Source organism: Bos grunniens, chromosome 20 (assembly GCF_055505025.1).
Source record: "Bos grunniens cultivar Pamir isolate PY7600 chromosome 20, Bosgru_T2T1.0, whole genome shotgun sequence".
Lineage (NCBI taxonomy): Eukaryota > Metazoa > Chordata > Mammalia > Artiodactyla > Bovidae > Bos > Bos grunniens.
The window spans coordinates 38,323,543-38,343,728 of record NC_141184.1 but is presented as its reverse complement, the minus strand read 5'-3'; the positions used below and the strand labels follow the sequence as shown (position 1 = coordinate 38,343,728).

The 20,186-nt window shown below is 42.9% G+C and overlaps 1 protein-coding gene across 1 annotated transcript in view; it reads right to left on the bottom strand.

Annotated features, from left to right (window-relative positions):
• Positions 1–10,540: 10,540 nt before the first annotated feature.
• The window catches only part of C7 (complement C7), a 57,139-nt gene continuing 47,493 nt past the window's right edge, over positions 10,541–20,186 (bottom strand). The window contains exons 16-18 of the mRNA XM_086361569.1: positions 17,204–17,294; positions 13,777–13,961; positions 10,541–11,773 (exon numbers count right to left, since the gene is read on the bottom strand). Of these exons, the coding sequence (XP_086217695.1) occupies positions 11,592–11,773; positions 13,777–13,961; positions 17,204–17,294 (458 nt within the window). The 3' untranslated portion in view covers positions 10,541–11,591. The remainder of the gene's footprint in view (positions 11,774–13,776; positions 13,962–17,203; positions 17,295–20,186) is intronic.

The window sequence follows — 20,186 nt, the reverse complement described above, 5'->3', positions numbered from 1 at the left end:
GATTTAGCATGTGCACACAGTACCAGTCAGCCTCTTTCCCCAGTCAGTCCCATCATCACTCAGGGGGCTCATGAACAAAGTGGCCCTGGGGACAAGGGTAAGGTCATGCATAGACTCAGCAACATGGCTGACCTGGCCACAGCCACTACTGAGTGACTAATCTTCCAGCAGAAGAGACTAACACTGAGTCCTCAATATAGCAGCATTCCCCAGGGTGGTCAGCCTGATGGTGCATTAATACATTGAACTGTTTCTATTACAGAAGAGGCAGTGCTTTGTTCTTACTGAAATTGACACTAAGTATGGATATGGATTTGCCTTTTCTTCATCCAATACTTCTAGTAAAACTAACATCTGTTGACTAACAGAATGTCTTATCCACAGTCATGGTATTCCACACAGGATTGCTTCTAATCTAGGAACTCTCTTCACAGCAAAAGAAGTGCTGCAACAGGCACATGCTCCTAGTCAAAAATGTGCAGAAGGTTGTACATGCTCTGAATCCAAATCCAGGATATGGTAAGATTTCTCCCATCCACTATTCAGAGATCCAAGAACCAAGGGATGGAAACGGGAGTGGCATCACTCACTCACTGGTCTCACTCACTATTATTATCCCAAGTAATCCATTGGTAAATTCTGTTTTCTGCTCCCATGATCTTATGACCTGCAGGCCTAGAAGTCTTTGTTCCAGAGGGTAAATGTTTCCACCAGGGAACATAACAATGATTCTATTGAACAAGAAGTTAAGACGAATACCTGGACACTTTGGGCTGTTCATGCCGCTGAATCAACAGACAAGGAAGGAAGGAATTGTCTGACTGGTGTGATTGGTCCTGTTCACCAAGGAGAAACTGGACTACTACTCCACAATGGAAGGAAAGAAGAGCATGTCTGGAATACAGAAGATCCTTTAGGTCTTCTCTTGGTGCTACCATGCCCTGTGATTAAGGTCAACAACCTAATCCAGGCAGGGCTACTAACGGCCCAATTTAGGAACAAAGGTATGGGTCACTCCATTAGGTAAAGAACCACAACTAGCTGAGGTGCTTGCTCAAGGCAAAGGGAATACAGATTTGGTAGTTCAAGAAGAGAACTAAAATACCAGCTACAACCACATGACCAGCTGTATAGTAGAGACGAAAGCTATACTTGTCATGAATATTTCCTCTTTGCTTTGTCATGAATTTCTGCATGTATATTAAGCAAATATAATTTTTTTCTTTTCTCCCTTATTTCCCTATCATGCAACATATTTTACATTATGTATGTAAGTATAGTTCATTTTGCATCATAGTACTTAAGTACAGGATATCAAGGAGAAAAGTAAACATCTCTCAAGTTCTCTATCTCCTCTTCTGGGGAAAGGATGAGTATGTTTTCAATTGTATGTAAGATAATTAGGTGGAATTATGACCTTATTATTATCTTCATTTGGAGATTAAGTATAGCTTAGAGATGTGCATGGATGCCAAGTTAATAAGGGATGGACTTGTGATGGTTAATTTTCTGTGTCAACTTGACTGGGCCACAAGATGCAAAATATCTAGTTAAACATTTTTTTCTGGGTGTGTCTGTGAGGGCTTCTCCAGAAGAGATTTCCATTTGAAAGTGGATAGAATGAAGCAGATTGGCCTCCTCAATATAGATGAGGATCACCCAACCCATCGATGGTCCAAATAGAAAGAGAAATGTTGAATTTTCTCTCTCTACTTGAATGCTTGAGCTGACATTGGTGTCCTCCTGGCGTTGGAATGAGAATTACACCACTGGCACTCCTGGGTCTCAGGCCTTCAGAGTCAAACTGAAATTTACACCAGAGGCTTTGGGGTCTATAGCATGCAATGGCAGATCATTGGACTTCTTAGCTTTCATAATCACATGAGCCAATTCCTAATAATAAAACTTATTTTATATGTACATGTATATATTTATACATGTTTATTTGGAGAACCCTAACAAATAAAGTCTACTTATATGCACAGAGTTTATACATACTACTTCAATAACCAAAGGGAAACTGGAGTAGCTATGTTAATACCAAACAAAGTAGACTTCAAAACAAAGAATATATCAGATACAAAGAGACGTTTGATGGCAACAAATGGGTCAGTTTATCAAGAGGACAGAATAATCCTAAAAGTTTATGCACCTAATAATGGGGATTCAAAATACATGAAGCAAAACTGATGGAATTGAAAGAAGAAATAGATAAATCTACAAAACACTCTCAATATCTGATAGAACAAGCAGGCTGAAGATCAGTAAGGATACAGAAGACTTGAACAACACTACCAACTTGACCTTATTGACACTGTGGAACACTCGACTGAATCACAGTAGAAAGCAACTTCCTTTCAAGTGCAAATGAAGCATTCACCAAACTAGATCATATTTTGAACCAAAATATGACAAATAAGACAAATCTCCATAAATTTAAAAGGATTGAAATCATTCAAAGTATGTTCTATAACCACAGTGGAATTGAACTAGAAATCAATAACAGAAAGATATTTTGAAATCTCCAAAATATTTAGAAAATTAATGTTATTTAATTAAAAAGTCAATGTTTATTAAAGTTTCATATCCTTAGGATAAAATCACAATAGACATATTTCTAGGTAGATATGCCCACGTGTGTGAATGTACTCAGTTGCTCAATTGTGTTCCATTCTTTGTGATCCTGTTGCAGGAAGGGGGACCCCTTCCAGGGCCCAAAACTGGGCTCTTGTCTAACACTCAGAAGTGAATTGTCCAAGGAGACACATGTGCTGACAAAGCAAGAGAATTTATGGGGAAAGGGCACCCAGGTGGAGAGCAGTAGGGTAAGGAAACCCAGGAGAACTGCTCTGCCACATGGCTTGCAGTCTCAGGTTTCATGGTGATGGGATTAGTTTCCGGGTTGTCCTTAGCCAATCATTCTGACTCAGAGTCCTTCCTGGTGAACAAGTCCTTCCTTGTTCAGCCAAGATGGATGCCAGCAAGGATTCTGGGAGGTGGTCGGACATGTGGTGTCTCCTTTTGACCTTTCCCGAACTCTTCCAGTTGGTGGTGGCATATTAGTTCCATGTTCCTTACTGGGACCTCCTGTCTTAAAACAACTCATGTAAATGGTTACTATAGTGCCTGGCCAGGGTGGTGGTTTCAGTCAGTGTGCTTCCCCTAACAACTCCCCTCTGAGAGACTTCATAATCCAGATACTTCTTGGGAATTGAGGCGGAGGTCTCTTGCTTCTGTTAACTTCTTCCTGCTGTGCATGGGCATAGACCTGCCTAGCAGAGCAGATGTCTCTCTCTACCTGATCTAAGTCAAGGTATTCTTTGCCTGAAAATAGCATTCACCCTTGTAATAACAGCAATTTAGCTTGAAACTGTTGGCTCCTCTCAGAGATGAAATAGACAGGGGCCAAACAGGAGACCTAACAGGATGGTCGTTACTGGTCCCCAGAAACAGAAGGCAACATCTGGGGAGAGGGCTGCAGGGTGTGTGACTTTTTTCTGATTGGTTGGTGGTGAGGCAACAGAGTGGTGCTCCAAGACTCTTGTGTTCAGCCTGAAGTTACCATCCTCCACCTCGGTGGGGGCCCCAGTTCTGCAGAAGAACTCAAAGACTTTGTTATGCATATTTCTTGAGTAGGAACCAGGACCCTGTCTCAAGGCTGTACCACCATTTGATTGTTCCTCCTCTGTTTCTGTATCCCCTCCCTTCCCTGAATAGAAATCATTTGAATCTGGTCTTTGGGACTCAGGGAAGGTCAGGAGACTGAATGAATGTTCTTATCCTTTTTTTTGGCATTCTATGCACAATATTTTTTATTGCTGTTTATCTAAAACCTTCAGAAATATCAAATTTTCATTAATCAAAACTTGCCTCTTAAATATTTCAGGTATGCATACACGTATTCAAGATGAAATCAAATGGAACTGTGTATTGGTTTGAAGTCACAGCTTCATTTGGGGTGGGGCAGGGACAGGAGGTCCTGGTAAGGAACACGGAGCTAATAAGCCACCACCAACTGGAAGAGTTTGGGAAAGGTCAAAAGGAGACACCACATGTCTGACCACCTCCCAGAATCCTCGCTGGCATGCATCTTGGCTGAACAAGGTGTGCACCACCAGGAAGGACTCTGAGTCAGAATGATTGGCTAAAGACAACCCAGAAACTAATCCCATCACCATAAGACCCAAGACTGTGGCCATGTGGCACAGCAGTTCTCCTGGGTTTCCTTACCCTACTGCTCTCTGCCTGGGTGACCTTTCCCCATAAAATCTCTTGCTTTGACAGCACACGTCTCCTCAGACAATTCATTTCCGAGTGTTAGATAAGAGCCTAGTTTTGGGCCCTGGAAAGGGTCCCCCCTTCCTGGAACAACCCCATGGACTCAACCAGGCTCCTCTGTCTATGGAATTTTCCAGGAAAGAATACTGGAGTGGGTTCCTATTCCCTATTTCAGGAGATCTTCCCAACCCAGGCATAGAACCTGTCTCGTGCATCTCCTGCATTTGGGAGGCATATTACTTACCACTGTACCACTTGGGAAGCCAGGTATAACCATAGACGCATTCAAACACACACAGCAGATTCATGGAGCATTAGAAAAACATTTATTTCAATCCATTTTAAAAGATCAGTTTGAGGAAGTCATCATATTTACACAGCTGAATCTTTTTAAAAGCGCTATGGAAATTCCTGTGTTTTCATTCCAGTGACCAAATCTTATCTTGAATGTTGGTTTATTTTTTTAATAAGACCAAGTATAACAAAAATTTTAGAACCAGTTGTTGTTGTTTAGTTGCCAAGTCATGTCTGACTCTTTGCAACCCCATAGACTGTAGCCTGCCAGGCTCCTCTGTTCATAGAATTTCCCAGGCAAGAATACAGGAGAGGGTTGCCGTTTCCTTCTCCAGGGGATCTTCCCAACACAGGGATTGAACCCATGTCTTCTGCATCGGCAGGTGGATTCTTTACCACAGAGCCAACAGGGAAGCCCTTGAATCAACAAGAAATGCTATTGTCATGCTATTGCTACCTATTGCGATAACTACTGCCTACCTACAATATATCAAAATAGTGGTTAAGAGTGTAATCTACCAAACAAAAGGGCTTGAATTTGAATTCTGTTTCCTCTAATTGTTATCTGTGTAAGTTGGGTAAATCACTTAGTTTCTCTATGCCTCCATTTCCTCATTTGTAAAATGAGAATAATAATAGTAGTTATTCACAGTGTCATTAAACTGATTAAATGAGCTAATATATATAAAGTGCTCCCAGCAGGTTTAGGTTTTAATATTAATGTTGCTCCTTTCCTGCATTCAGGTTTTTATATTCCACAGCCCAAGACTGAGTTCCAGTGTTGCTTTTCAGAAGAGATGGTATATCCCAGCCTGAGTTCCTTGGGACCTGTATTAGACATTCAAAACACTGGCTTTATAATGTGAGAGAAAAATGTCTCCAAGAATATGCAGAGAGGATGTGTCAGTTTCCATAAATTTGCTCTGCGCTATTTACATTGTTTGCCAAGATTGCCAAAGGGCAAGCTCGTAAGATAAGATTCCTCACCAACCCACTGGAAGAAGCAACCGGTTTGACCAATAAATCACAGCAGTTTATGGTCTCTTCTATGGACTAAATGTGTCTCATCAAAATCCATATGTTGAAGCCTTAATCCCCAAGGTGATGGTATTTGGAGATGGAACCTTTGGGAGTAATTAGGTTTAAATGAGGTCAGAAGTCATAAGGGCAGACCCCCATGGGGGTTTGGTGACTTTATAAGAAGAGGAGGAGACCAGAGCTCCCCGTCCACCATGTGAGGACACAATAAGAAAGCAGTTGTCTGCAAACCAGGAGGAGGGCCCTCACCGGAGGCCCAATCTGCTGGGAACTTGATCTTGGACTGTCCAGCCTCCAGGACTGTTTAAGCCTTCCAGTCTATGGTAGTATGTTACAGCAGCCAGAACTAAGACATCTTGCTCTTTTACCCACTAAAATGGGAAAAAAAAAAGACTGTTCATCACAGATTAGAAGTCCCAGTCTGCATCCCAGGGGACTGTCAGCTGCAGCCACTTCCACTCTCAGAAGCAGGATCAACAGTCTCCTAATAAGCCAGCATCCCAAGATCAACTTTTCCAGAACTTAGGCTTTTTGTCAATAACTTTTTTTTAATATTCATTTATTTGACTGTGTCAGGTCTTCCTTACAGCATGCAGGATCTTCATTTTGTCATGCGGGATCTTTCCTTGCCACACACTGGCTCAGTCATGGTGCAAGGGGCACGTGGCATCTTTAGTTCCCCGACCAGAGATCAAATCCGTGTCCCTCGCATTGCAAGGTGGACTCTTAACCACTGACCACCAGAGAGGTCCTGTCAATATCATTTAGATCTCAGGAATTTCTGCTTCCTCCTTAAATTCTCTGCCTCATTCTGTACCGCCGTTCTCAAGTGCAAACATCCTCACCCTCAGTCAGTCCTCCAACAGGGGACATAATTCAAAATTTCCTAACAATATTCCAAAAAAAGAAGGGAGAGAATTAGGAGGCCCACACTTTCACAGCACAAAAAGACAAAGCGTATATACTTAAATCCAAGTATTCAGAATGCCTGCCCTGTGGGTATCATAAGAGAACACTCTCACATAGCACATGAACCTCCCCTGCCTGGCAAGACCCAACTCAAACATGGGTTCACAGGACAGTCAAGGCACCAGCACTATATAGAAATGGATGAGTACCACTCTGGGAAGCATAAGAGCCATTTCCAGACTAGGTCTGCTGACTAGCTATGTGACAATGGAAAGTAACTCTAAAATGGCAGTGTTATTGAGCATATACAGCCAGGGTCCTGAGCCACAGGGGCCACAGAACCATATCGTCAAGTTCCTACTCTCACCAGTCCAGAGGAGACTTGGAGACAAGATCTCTCCAAATGTGACTTCCCCTCACATCTAATGAATCTGTGCACCATGTCCCTGGTAAACAGCCAATCATTGCATTTGTAAGAGGCTCGAGATACTCTGGAAAGCTTCTCATCTTCCTACCAAAGTATTTAATCCTATGGGCCACAGTGATCCCACTGGTGAGCGTGTCCATGTTTACACCACACCTGACTTCAAGATTCACGCCACCTCCCCCCTCCCCCCGCCCCATGGTGCTCAGCGTCTGTACAGAGAAGTTTCTGGAGTTCAGTGGGAGCCCTTTAAGAACTACCATCATGGTTCACACTTGGGTTGCATGTGGTCTAGTAATACACCAATCCTGGGACCTCCACCTTAATCACTTTCTCCTGAGAATGTCTGGTAAAACTTTCCCTTGATAAGAAAATTCCACTCCACCATTATAGAAAAGTCCTTTGACCTGTCTGTATTCCCAGCCCACTTGGTCAGCAGATTCTTGCATAACACACAGTTATTCAACAGCACATCTGATTTATTTGCTCAGTGCTTCTCTGTCGTGAGCATCATTGATCTGTTGTGTACCTGAGGCCCCTCCCCTGGGATTCAGTACCAGCCCCCTCTTGTAGGGATGCACAGAAATAATAGTGATAACAGAAAAGTACTTAATGTTTGTCCTTTCTCAGGAAATTGTCCTCAGCCTGTAAATCAAAAAGCACTTTATTGTTCTTTCTTCTGCCCACCCTTTCACCTTCAGCCCTCCCTCTCTGAAACAACAGTCTTCTCATCTAGTCTTGTTAACCCTTGGCTAAAAAAGCAAATTTTTTTTTTTACGTGATTGATGTTTTGAGAATCAATCTGGAGCTTTGCATGACAGGAATAAATAAAAAGACAAATTGCAAGTGCTTTGGTTGCCACAGCAGGGACTCCTATCATGCCATCAGCTTTCTTGTCCCCAAATGTGTGAACTGCCTGAAAGACCAAGGTAATTGAAAAGCATACATATACCTTGGGTTTCTCAGATATTAGGAGGAAATTGCCTCCTACTGCAGTTGCTTTCTGGCTCAGTGTTCTGAAAGAGAACAGGTCATTCCGTTTCTAGCTAAAGTATTGAATCCACTTTAGTCCATCAAGGAAGAAAAGTCCTGGTACACTGGTAGGTAGCAGGGTTAATGTTGCGGCTCAGTTCTGCTACTCTGTGCTAAGGATGCTCCAATCTTTTTTTTTTCTTCTCTCTCTCTCTCCCCCATCTCTCCCTCCCTCTTTCTCTCCCTCTCCCTTCTTTTCATTTCTCTTCTCTCCTCTTGTATCTCCTCCTCCTATCCTATCTAAGACAAAGAGAGAGTCATAGATAACTTGAACGCCCTAAGTATATAGGACCTTCATTTATCTTCAAGTTTATGATGACCACCTTCACTAGCTATTACACCCATCTTACAAATAATCCAGATGCCTGTGGTAGGTCAGTATGTGTGCAGGTATGAGGGTGTAAGAAATATTGGTAGTACAGAAAAAAATATAGAGCAAATGATAAACTGTGGGGTTGGTCCAAAAATATTGATAAATATACATACCTTAAGCAAAAGCAAAAGTAATTAACAGCCTATGGTGCAGCTGTTTCAGGGAACACTGAGAAAACCAGCTGCTCAGCACCTGCAGCTCTGAACAGCTGCTCACCAACAGGTGGTCTTGCAAGTCCCATGTGAAGCTGAGATTAGCCATGACCTGCTCAGCTGAGAGGGGGTGCCCTCAATCAAATGAGCCAGTCACCTGGCTTGTTGTTAGGAAACTCAGAGTTCCAGGGGACATTTGTCAGACATCCCCCTTGCCATTCTACATCCCCACCATACCCCACCTGAATACCAAGACCCTTCCCTCTGTTTCAGGGGGATTACAACCATCCTGGACTGTTGCTGCTGGGAGGGAAGTTCCAAACAGAGCAGTTAGGATGGGGCTCATTAAATCTCAGGGCATTGATAAACAGCACTTCTGTTGGTCAATTGTTAGGAAATGTGTGGAGTGTCGCAAGAAGACACAGTCCAGTGCAATTAGGAAAACTTCCAAAGCAGCTTCTCTGCCCAGGTGACTCACAGGGTCCACTGAAATTGTGAGTGATGGCTGGTAGGACGTGACTGAGCTCCCATGGAGCTCCCTGCAGCTAGTTAATGTCTGAGCCAATTCCCTCCTCTCCCTCTGTCCCCCAGTAGGTCCAGACAACTTTCACTTCAGCATTTTCTGCCTTCTCCTCCAAGGCTAGATCCCAGCCAGGTGCCCTTCACCTGGTCTGAGGCAGAGGGAGGGGCAGACGAGGGCATTCTCCCATTGCCTCTGTTCTCATTGTGTCAGTTTTCATGACATAAACAGTCCTTCCAGGTTTACTAAAACCTTCTCCTTAGATGTTCAGGAACTCATTTTAGAAATCTCAAAAGATTTTTAATGTTGTAAGTTACTTTCTTCCTGTAGCCCTGCTGCCATGATCCTAATTCTCTCATAGAGAATTGTGAATGTCTCCGTCCAACTAGCGGAGAAGGCAATGGCACCCCACTCCAGTACTCTTGCTTGGAAAATCCCGTGGACGGAGGAGCCTGTTCGGCTGCATTCCATGGGGTCACTAAGAGTCGGACACAACTGAGCGACTTCACTTTCACTTTTCACTTTCATGCACTGGAGAAGGAAATGGCAACCCACTCCAGTGTTCTTGCCTGGAGAATCCCAGGGACGGGGGAGCCTGGTGGGCTGAGAAAAAGCCAAGGATAAGGATGTTCAGAAAAGAAAAAAAAAAACATGAAATTTAGTATTTCAAGACAGCATCTCTGTCCAATCTCATTCACTGGTCCCTGTTTAGCCACCAATTATTCACTCATCCAGGATAGAACCTGGAGGATATTATGCTAAATGAAATAAGCCAGACACAAAAATATAAATACAGCATGATCTCACTTATACAAGGTATCTAAAACAGTCAAACTCATGGAAGCAGAGAGTAGAATGGTGGTTGCCTAGGGCTAGGGGCAGGGAAAATGGGGAGGTGACGGTCAAAGGATATCAAGTTTCAGTTATACAGGATAAAGGAGTTCTAGAGATCTCCTATACAACACGGTGTGTATAGCTAACGATGCTGTAATGTATATTTAAATTTTTCTAAGAGGAAAGATCTTATGTTAAGTGTTCTTTCTGTTCTTATCATGATAATAATAATAATAATTACAATGGGGGTAGGAGGGAACTTTGGGAGGTGATAGATACATTTATGGTCTTGATGGTGGTGATATTTTCACACATGTATGCATGCGTGCATGCTAGGTCACTTCAGTCATGTCTGACTCTTTGGACTATAGCCCACCAGGCTCCTCTGTCCATGGGATTCTCCAGGCAAGAATACTGGAGTGGGTTGCCATGCCCTCCTCCCAGGGATCTTCCCTACCCAGGGATCGAACCCACGTCTCTTATGTCTCCTGCATTGGCAGATTGGTTCTTTACCACTAGCACCACCTGGGAAGTTTCTCACAGATGTATACTTATCCCCAGACTCATGTACAGCTCTTTACATGTCAATCATATCTCAACAAAGTAATTTAAAATGCTTTAAATGTAAAAAAAGAGCACATTAGCTATCCTTCATGGCAAGATTCTTTAAAATTAAACATAACAGATTTTTTTTTAATGTCAAAGAATGGTATCTTTAATGAGTTTTAAAATCATTGTGATTTAAACTAAAGTTTTATTAAAATGAATCAGAAAATACAGATATTATTCATATATAAACACACATTTTAAATCCCATTGAAGCCCACTCATTTAACCTCCTACAGCTGCTATTTTGTTTTGATGAAAGATGAATAGGGGATAAATACAAAGCTAATGCTTCAAACGGATCTACCTGTAGAGTCCCCGGAAAAATCTAGGTGTGTATCCGTATTAAAGAACACTCTTCACCCAAATATGCAATCACTCAATAGCTCAAGCATAAATGATGCTTCCTACCAAGAAAAAAAAAGAGAGAGAGAGAAGAGGAAGACAAATTACAGGTCTTGAATTTGGCACATACTAAAGAAAAGCTCCAGAGAGAAGCCTGAATTGTATTTGTTCTCAGACAAGAAGGTAGCCATCACATAACGGATTCCACTTTGATGACGGGTGATTCAACCTCCTGATAAGATTAGGGATCTCCAGGTGTCCTGCCTGGGTCAACAGGGTGAAGGATTACCATTTGGAACGGAATAATTTTATCTGTCTTCCTCCATTCCACGTCCCCTTGTATTCGGTTTCACTGAGTGAAGCCAGCCTCTCTAATCTTTCTGTTTTCCTAATCAATTTGTAGAATGTATTCTGGCTCATGAGTGGAGTCAATCATACTTAAAACAATCATAGAGCATTGAAATTTCTCTAGTCTAACCCTCTAATTTTCAGATTAAAAAAAAAAAGGCAAGGTCCAGAGAAGTACAAAACATCTGCAAAGGTTCATCAATATCCTTCAGACTGACATTTTTTAGAAAGAGAAGAGAAAGAAGATCTGAATTCGGGTTTGGGAGGACAAAGAGCTGTGGGATTATGCAGGGGTTCGAGTTGGGGGAAGGGGACACGGAGGGGAAGGAGAAAGAATGGGCCTGCGTGCTGGGAAGCCGTCTACAGGGCTGGCTGTGCAGAGCTTTAGTTCAGCCACAGCGCCTGCGGGACGGCGAGCCGGACCTCAGGCGCCGGCAGCTACGCGGCCTCGGCGGCGCAGGGCCGGATGCCTGTGACGGAGATGCTCAGTCCTCTGCATCTCAGGACGCCGGCCTCGCACTCGGTCATCGTCTGCTCCCTGCCGTTCACCTCTACGCAGACGCTAAATCCTGCTTCCTCGCACTCCGAGGCGGCTCTGCAGACACATTCGCTGCCCTCGGCTGGAAAAAGAAACGAGAGAGGCTTAACCGCACCTGGTGGAGATGAGGGAGGCCAGGCGCATCCCATCCAAAGTTATGCAAGTGGTGACTGGAGAGCTACCGGTGTTCCTGTCACCCATTACCTGCCCCACCCCAAGTGTGGGCTTCCCTGGTGGCTCAGACGGTAAATAATCTGCCTGTAATGCAGGAGACCCGGGTTCAATCCCTGGGTCAGGAAGATCCCCTGGTGCAGGGAATGGCAACCTGCTCCAGTAAAGGGAGGCATTTTGCTCCAGAGTAAGCAAGTTCTGAGGCTGGTGCCAGGCTTCCTGTCGACTGGACGCCCATGGGGCAGTTCTCTCCTTCAGGTGCTGCCCAGGGGCGCCCCAAACATGATGTGATCCCTTAACGCCCAGACCGAAGGCGGAGACCTCAGCAAAGAGCCGGGCGGCAAGCCTCAGAGGGAGACAAAGTAAAGGAGAATTAACTTGCTTTGAGAGAGAGGACGTGAAACCCAAAAGGCCTCATACTGCATAAAGACCAAACAGAAACGAGTGGGAAGGAAAGCTGTGTGGGCGCTGAAGGGGTGATGCTGGAATACACCGGCCAGGCATCCCCTGAAGGAGGGTAACCAGATCAGCCAGCAGACTGTGATGACTGCCAAACCGAAAGTGTCGCAGACACGGATGGCCATAGAGTTTTATGTGTCACTGCCTCTGCTGCAAATGGGACAGGGGTGAGGGGAAAGATGCCCAGGGGGTACCAGCCAGGAGCGGGAGGCCCTGAGGAGCTGGTAGAGACCTTACAGATCCAGAAAGCACCATCAGGCTCCCAGATTTATAGATGGGGAAATTGAGGACCGAGGCCTGGCTTGGACAACTCAGCTCTTCCCCCTCAGAGGTGGGGCCCCTGGTGTGGTTGTCAAGATCACTGTTAAGTGCCACCAGGATGCCAGGACAGGAGACCAGCAAGTAGTACCTCCTTTTCCATCACATCCTTCTGATTGCTTCTAGGAGAAAGTGTCAGCCTGGCACTGGTGTGCTTCCAACATGCCCCCTTTGTTGTTGCTAAGTCGCTAGGTCGTGTCTGACTCTTTGTGACCCCATGGACCGTAACCCACCAGGGTCCTCTGTCCATGGGATTCTCCAGGCAAGAATACTGGAGTGAGGTGCCATGCCCTCTTCCAGGGGATCTCCCCAACCCAGGGATCAAACCCTTGTCTCCTGCTTGGCAGGCAGATTCTTTACCACTGAGCCACCTGGGAAGACATTTTTATGGTTACCTAATATTTATGGTAAGGGATATTTCCTATTAAAGATGTGCTATAAAGTTTCCTCTTTTAAAATTTGTTATTTTTATGTGAGGCTGTTTCTTTTTTAATGAATACATAATATGGATAATATAAGAACAGAGCAAAAATCATGAAGGTGGAATGTGATATTTGGGAGGACATTCAGGCCATCAGATCTTCCCTGCTGGCTCAGACAGTAACAAATCCACCTGCAATGCAGTCAACCTGGGTCCAATCTCTGGGTCAGGAAGATCCCCTGGAGAAGGAAATGGCAACCCACTCCAGCATTCTTGCCTGGAGAATTCCATGGACAGAGGAACCTGGCAGGCTACTATCGACTGGGTCTCAAAGAGTCAGACACGACTGAGTGACCCAACAAGTTCAGACCACCAGGGAGGATTCTTCATCCACCACTTCACCTCCCCAGGGAAGGCATCGGGGGAGAATAGTGGGGATAGGAGGAGACTGGGATTCAATCCCTGGGTCAGGAAGATGCCCTGGAGAAAGGAATGTCTACCTGCTCCAGTATACAGGACCAGGCAAGGGAGGCATTTCACTCCAGAGTAAGCAGGTTCTGAGCCTGATGCCAGGCTTCAAACTCAGACCAGTCTGAGTCTTTGACATACTTAGGGATGTGCTTTCATCTGTTGCTAAAATAGCACACTACATGTTTGAAAACTTCACTCCTACTACTGAAGTATTTTTATAGTCACAAATATGAAATGTCCCTTACCATCACATTTTTCCCATAGTGGACACACACCGCAAGCTTTTTCAGCCAAGGCAGGCAGAGTGCAGCTCTCCCTACCAGCCACGGTGTAATTTCTACCCTGGCACTGGAGAACGTGCATCTTGCAAACGGTCAGAGGCAGTATCCTTTTGCTTCTCTCATCTCGAGCACATACACCCAATGAGGACCTGAAACAACATTTTTAAATTACTTCCTTTACAAAATTTTCTTTCCTCAAAGCTGAGAATGAAAAGTGAAAGGTGAAGCTCTGGGCTCAGTGCCTCAGATGTTGTCTCCCACAGCCAAATGAGGGGACAGAAACTCAAATCCCCCACATTTCTAGGGCCCAATCCCCTCCAGTCTTCAAAATGAACATATTTTGCTCTTTATTTGCTCACAAGTTTTATAATCTTAGATATCTGGTGTCGATCTAGTTTCATTTAGAACAGATCAGATACAGCAAATTAAAAGAGAAGGCAATGGTCTGTTAGCAACAGGTAGATTGATGACAAAGGAGGAGACAGAAAATTAGCAGAGATCACCGGAGGAGGGCATGGCAACCCACTCCAGTATTCTTGCCTGGAGAATTCCATAGGCAGAGGAACCTGGTGGGCTGCAGTCCATAGGGTTGCAAAGAGTCAGACACAACTGAAGTGACTTAGCACACACACACGCACTCGGAGGGACCAAAGTCAAATACGACCATGTGATTGAGGGCAGGAGAAGAGGACGACAGAGGATGAGATGGCTGGATGGCATCACCGACTCAATAGACATGGGTCTGGGTGGACTCCAGGAGTTGGTGATGGACAGGTAGGCCTGGCATGCTGTGGTTCATGGGGTCACAAAGAGTCGGACACAACTAAGCGACTGAACTGAACTAAACTGATACCTATGGCTGATTCATGTTGAGGTTTGACAGAAAACAACTAAATTCTGTAAAGCAATTATCCTTCAATTAAAAAATAGATAAATTTTGAAAAAATGGGACCACTAACTGTAGAAGAAAGCAGCTCTTCCCAGCCCAGCAACTCTGAGAGTTCATGTCCACATGATAGCATTATCCACAGCTGATGACTGAATTCTCAAGGAAAGATAAACTCTATCTTTCAATGCTATTTTTAGAGTATCTATGTTTACAAAATAGTTTAGAAATATTTCCATGAAATGTGTTAATTTTTTTCCTTATGCATTGGTGCTAAAAAAGTGCCAGTATTTGAAATGTCACTAATAAAAAAACCACTTATCTGAATACTGATGGGTAAGGATGCCATTACCGTAGTGAAACCTTAGACAACAAAAGGCATTTTTGAATAACAGACAGAATCTATATTTACTTACATATATTTAGCTCTAATGTTTTCTTCTCTAACCAAGAGCTAAATTTGTTTGGACAAAGAAATACAGAAATACATAATGGAAACAAATCCTTGTATCTTTTTTTTAATCTGTTTATTTAAACTTTAAATAGAAGTACTTAGAACAGCTTAAACGGCAAAGAACTTACAAGCCACCTCCCTTGTTATCAGTGCACATTCAGTCGCTCAGTTGTGTCTGACTCTTTGCAACCCCATGGACTGTGGCTCCATGGAGGAGCCCAGAGGACAGGCTCGTCTGTCCATGGAATTTTCCAGGCAAGAATACTTGAGCAGATTGCCATTTCCTACTGCAGGCGATCTTCCCCACCCAGGGATCAAACCCATGTCTCTTTCGTCTCCTGCATTGGCAGGTGGATTCATTACCACTTGGGCCATCTGGGAAGCCCATATCAGACATTAAAACTCTTCCCATGTGTATAAACAACAGGCTGCAGATCAGCTCAATGAAACAAAGAAGTTGAAAGGAAGATGAAGGTGAATCAAAGTAAACAATGATTAACAGAGAATAACAGCACAGTCAGAAGATTCTGGGCTGAACTTTTTTGTGTGTTTGTTTCCTTTTTCTCCTTTATCTTTTCTTTCCTTTTTTTTTTTTTTTTTTTTTACAATTTCCATTTATGTTATTCAGCTATATATTCTCCTTCACACAAAAATTTACTTCTTATAGGATACCCCTTAGTCATCACCACACAATGTAGGTATTCAAGGAGTTGGATATGTGTTTTGATGACCATACTAACTGAAAGCCAAGTAACTGGCCAATAAATTTGTGTTTTGATTGTTAACCTTAGAGGTGGTCAGTAAGTCCTAGGGACTGGATGTTTCCTATTTGCCTCTCCAGATTCACCCTCCTCTCTTCTTCACCCTGCCTGGGAAGCTGAAGCGTACGGACCACATCAATAGACTTCCTTGTCCTCTAGCTTCAGGAGTGTTTGATCATTGTGGGGTTCTGGCAGAAAAGGAGGGAGGAAAGAGAGTACAGTTGGGGTGTTTATTCCTCTGGCTCACTCCTAGGCATCTCTGAAGCCCCTAGAATGAGAGACTCAACTCCTCCTCAACTAACCCTCTGTCAACAAAGTTTTCATAAATGCTCCTCTCTCACAACTTCTGACTTAGGCGTGGAAAAAAATGTAAACCAGTTCAGTTCAGCTTCTACCAATTCAGGAATACTGCCCTGTCGTGTGCAGTTTTCTTTACTCGACCCACATTTCTGTAAATAGTCCCACCAATAAAGCTCCTCTGGTCCTAATTTAATCATGCCATCTGTACCCAACACTTAGTAATTACTTCAGCTATATTTCTACAAAGGAGTGATTTCAACTGGGATGGTGCTCTTGGAATGCAAATCTAGAAACATATTTCAAGAATTAGAAAAGCAGCTGCTTTTTTCTCTGTCGGTATTGCTTTAAGAGTTTATGTCTCTGGGGCTTCCCTGGTAGCTCAGTGGTAAAGAATCAGCCTGCCAATGCAAGAGAGACTGGTTCAATCTCCAATCCAGGAAGATCCCACATGCTATGCATAACTAAGCCCATGCGCCACAACTACTGAGCTTGTGCTCTAGAGCCTGGGAGCCGACACTACTGAGCCTGCGTGCCCTAAAGGTCGTGCTCTGCGACAAGAGAAGCCATGGCAAAGAGAAATGCGTACACCACGACAGAGAGTAGCCTCTGCTTGCAGCAACGAAGACCCAGCACAGCCCAAAATAAATAAACGATTAAAAAAAAAAAGTTTATGTCTCAAGGGAATTTCAGCCCTAATCTCCTCAAACTCTAAATCCTCAGGTTTTGTTATTTTGTCCCATTTTATACAGAAAACAAGCAGCCTTAAGTAATCCTTCAGCCTTTCTCACCAGCCAGACTAGAACACTGCCCGACACCACCAATGGTCAGCCCTGGTGATCCAGGCAAAAACAGGCAGCAGATGGACTGGATTGAAATGTGAAGGACCTTGATCCTTGGTCAGTAACACCTTTGATCCAACAGAGACTAGCATCTAAGAAATCATTCAATCTATTTTGAATAAAATAAAACAGAGAATAAAACAGAGCTTACCCACATTCATAGGGCATTTTACAAACACATCTTGAATTCTGCAGTTTCTCCCAGGGCTGACATTTAGGCACTTTCGGTGTCAAAGGTGCTTCTAAAAGAAAAGAATAATGGAGATGTGACCATTAGGAGAAGAGCTTCTTTGTAGTAAACAAGGATTATTTCAATTGTTGAACCAGGCAATAAATTCTTATAATCAATAAATTAATAAAGCTATAAAGCATTTTATAGGAGGTACAGCGTCACAGACCCAACAAATAACGTCTTTGGTCATAATAGCCACCATTTCTTGAGCATGGACTCTTGATCCTGCCCTTTTTATATGATATTTAATTCTTCTTAATAAATAGCCATTTAAGAGATGAGGAAACTAAGAGTCAGAAAAGTCAAGAAATTCATGCTAGTTAACAAATTGTCCAAGCCAGGATTTAAGTCTGTTTGTCTGAATTGAAGCCGCGTGGTGTAGGCTCCCTTTCTTCAAAAAGGTGGAGTTTAAAATATCATATTAAGAGAGTAGCACTGAAACATAAACATTACACATGTAAAAGAGATAGCTAGTGGGAATTGGACGATTGATTCAGGGAGCTCAACCCGGTGCGCTGCGACAACCCAGAGGTATGGGATGGTGTGGGGAGTGGGAGGGAGGTTCAAGAGGAGGGGACACATACATACTTATGGCTGATTCACATTTTTGTATGGCAGAAACCAACACATTGTAAAGCAATTATCCTCCAATTAAAAATTTTTAAAAAGAAGGTGGGGTTTAAAAACCATGTGTTATTTGGGTACATTTTGCTCACTACACCTATCACGAGACAGAAAGCATACCATAAGCTGACCTATAGAAGGAGAACTCTTAGTATCTCAAGGACAACTATAATAATCTCTTACATGTAAATGTCCAAGTGGTCTCCCCTCAACAGTGAGTAAATGTCTGGAGGTATTTACATAGATAAAATCCTTTCCTTCATGTTTTCTACAAACTGATAGAAAGCCAATTATCATTCCAGTTTTGTCAGGGAAACACCTTGGTCCGACTTGCAAAGAGCTTAATTTGCCATGGCCACAGCTGGGCCTGACTACAAAGTGAACAGTGTTCATTTTGCCATTTCCACTTGCCTTGCCATTTCCACTTCCTGGCAGCTTCATTACAATGGAATTCCGTGGCATATACTTTTTCATCATCAAACCAGTTACCTGTTGCTGCTGCTGCTAAGATGCTTCAGTCGTGTCCAACTCTGTGAGACCCCATAGACGGCAGCCCACCAGGCTCCGCTGTCCCTGGGATTCTCCAGGCAAGAACACTGGAGTGGGTTGCCATTTCCTTCTCCAATGCAGGAAAGTGAAAAGTGAAAGTGAAGTCGCTCAGTTGTGTCCGACTCTTATCGACCCCATGGACTGCAGCCCACCAGGCTCCTCCGTCCATGAGATATTCCAGGCAAGAGTAGTGGAGTGGGGTGCCATTGCCTTCTCTGAGTTACCTGTTAGATATACCTATAAAGGTCATTTGTCTGAAGGTCATGTTTTTATGGATGCACAAACTGTAGAATGCTTCCTTACTTTTGGAAAACTTAAGAGCTTTAGACATGACAGGAAAATCTCATGAACAAGGAAGGCATAAACTTGTAAAAATGGTGGCAAGATGAAGTGTGTCTGTCGTGTCCAGCATTGTCTGTAGCAAGTATTTATTCTTCAAGCATTTGTCTTTAAGATGGTATTATCTTAAATGCGATGTAGTATCCTGAATTGGATCCTAGACCATGAACACGACATCCGTGGAAAAACATGATGAATGAAGAGTCTGTAGTTTAGTTGACAGTGTTGTACTAATTAATATTAATGCCTTGGTTTTGACCAACTAAATTATGTCAAGGTATGTGAGGTGTTAATAGTATTGGAAGATGGGTAAAGGGTATATGGAAACTATACTTGGCAACTTTTCTGAAATCTTAAATGATTCCAAAATAAAATACTTTAATGGGATTATTTAGATCAATGCTTCTCAACCAGGGACAGTTTTGCTCCACAGGGGACATTAGGCAATGCCAAAGGACATTTTCAGTTGTCACCCCTGTGAGATAGCAGGGGCCAAGGATTCTGCCAAACATGTTACAATACATAGGACAGGCTCCCACAACAAAGAATTATCAGGTTCCAAAATTCCAATAGTGTCGGGGTTGAGAAAGTCTGATCTAAATGCACCCAAGCTGAAGTTCAATGATTAAGCTGTATAAATGAATTCTGCATTATTATTAGCAGTTTTTTGCTAATAATTCTTAGGGATAGAATTTTAGATTTTACATATTTTCTAAAAGTTCTCGTAATTGCTCTGTGAAAAATCGCTTGTGGAATTACCTAGACAAGAGACTTGCATGTAGAAAGAACATGGCTTTGTCATCTTCATAGCTTAATTAACCAAGTAAACCCACTCTTAGGGCCCACCTACAGAATGTACCTTCACTATTTTAAAATCAAATATCTTCACATCAAGGCTAAATACCACTGGGGGTGGAGATAAATGAGAGACAAGTGTTTAATGGGTAGAGTTTCAGTTTGGGAAGATGGAATGTTGGATGACAGTGAGGGTTGAACAATAATGGGAATGTATTTAATGCTATTGAATTGCACATATTTAAATGGTTAAAATGATAAATGTTGTGTGTATTTTACTACAATTAAAACCAAAAAGACTACTTAAACAGCAGGTATTGTAAAACTCTGGAGGCTAACAAACCTGGCCTTTTTTTGTTTGTTATAGGCTTATTTTAAGGGTAGTTATTATTGTTATCCATGTCTTTCAAAAAATACACAGGTTTGGAAAACATCCTTAATTAGAGCCTTAATAGAATTTGCTGAGGGGGAGAAAATTCATACCAAATTGTGCTATAAAGTGACTGAAAAAACATTTCAGAAAAAAAAAAGTATATAATTTCATTTAGAGGAAAAGAGAAACCTCATCAACTGTACATTGTTCTCTTTAATTTTA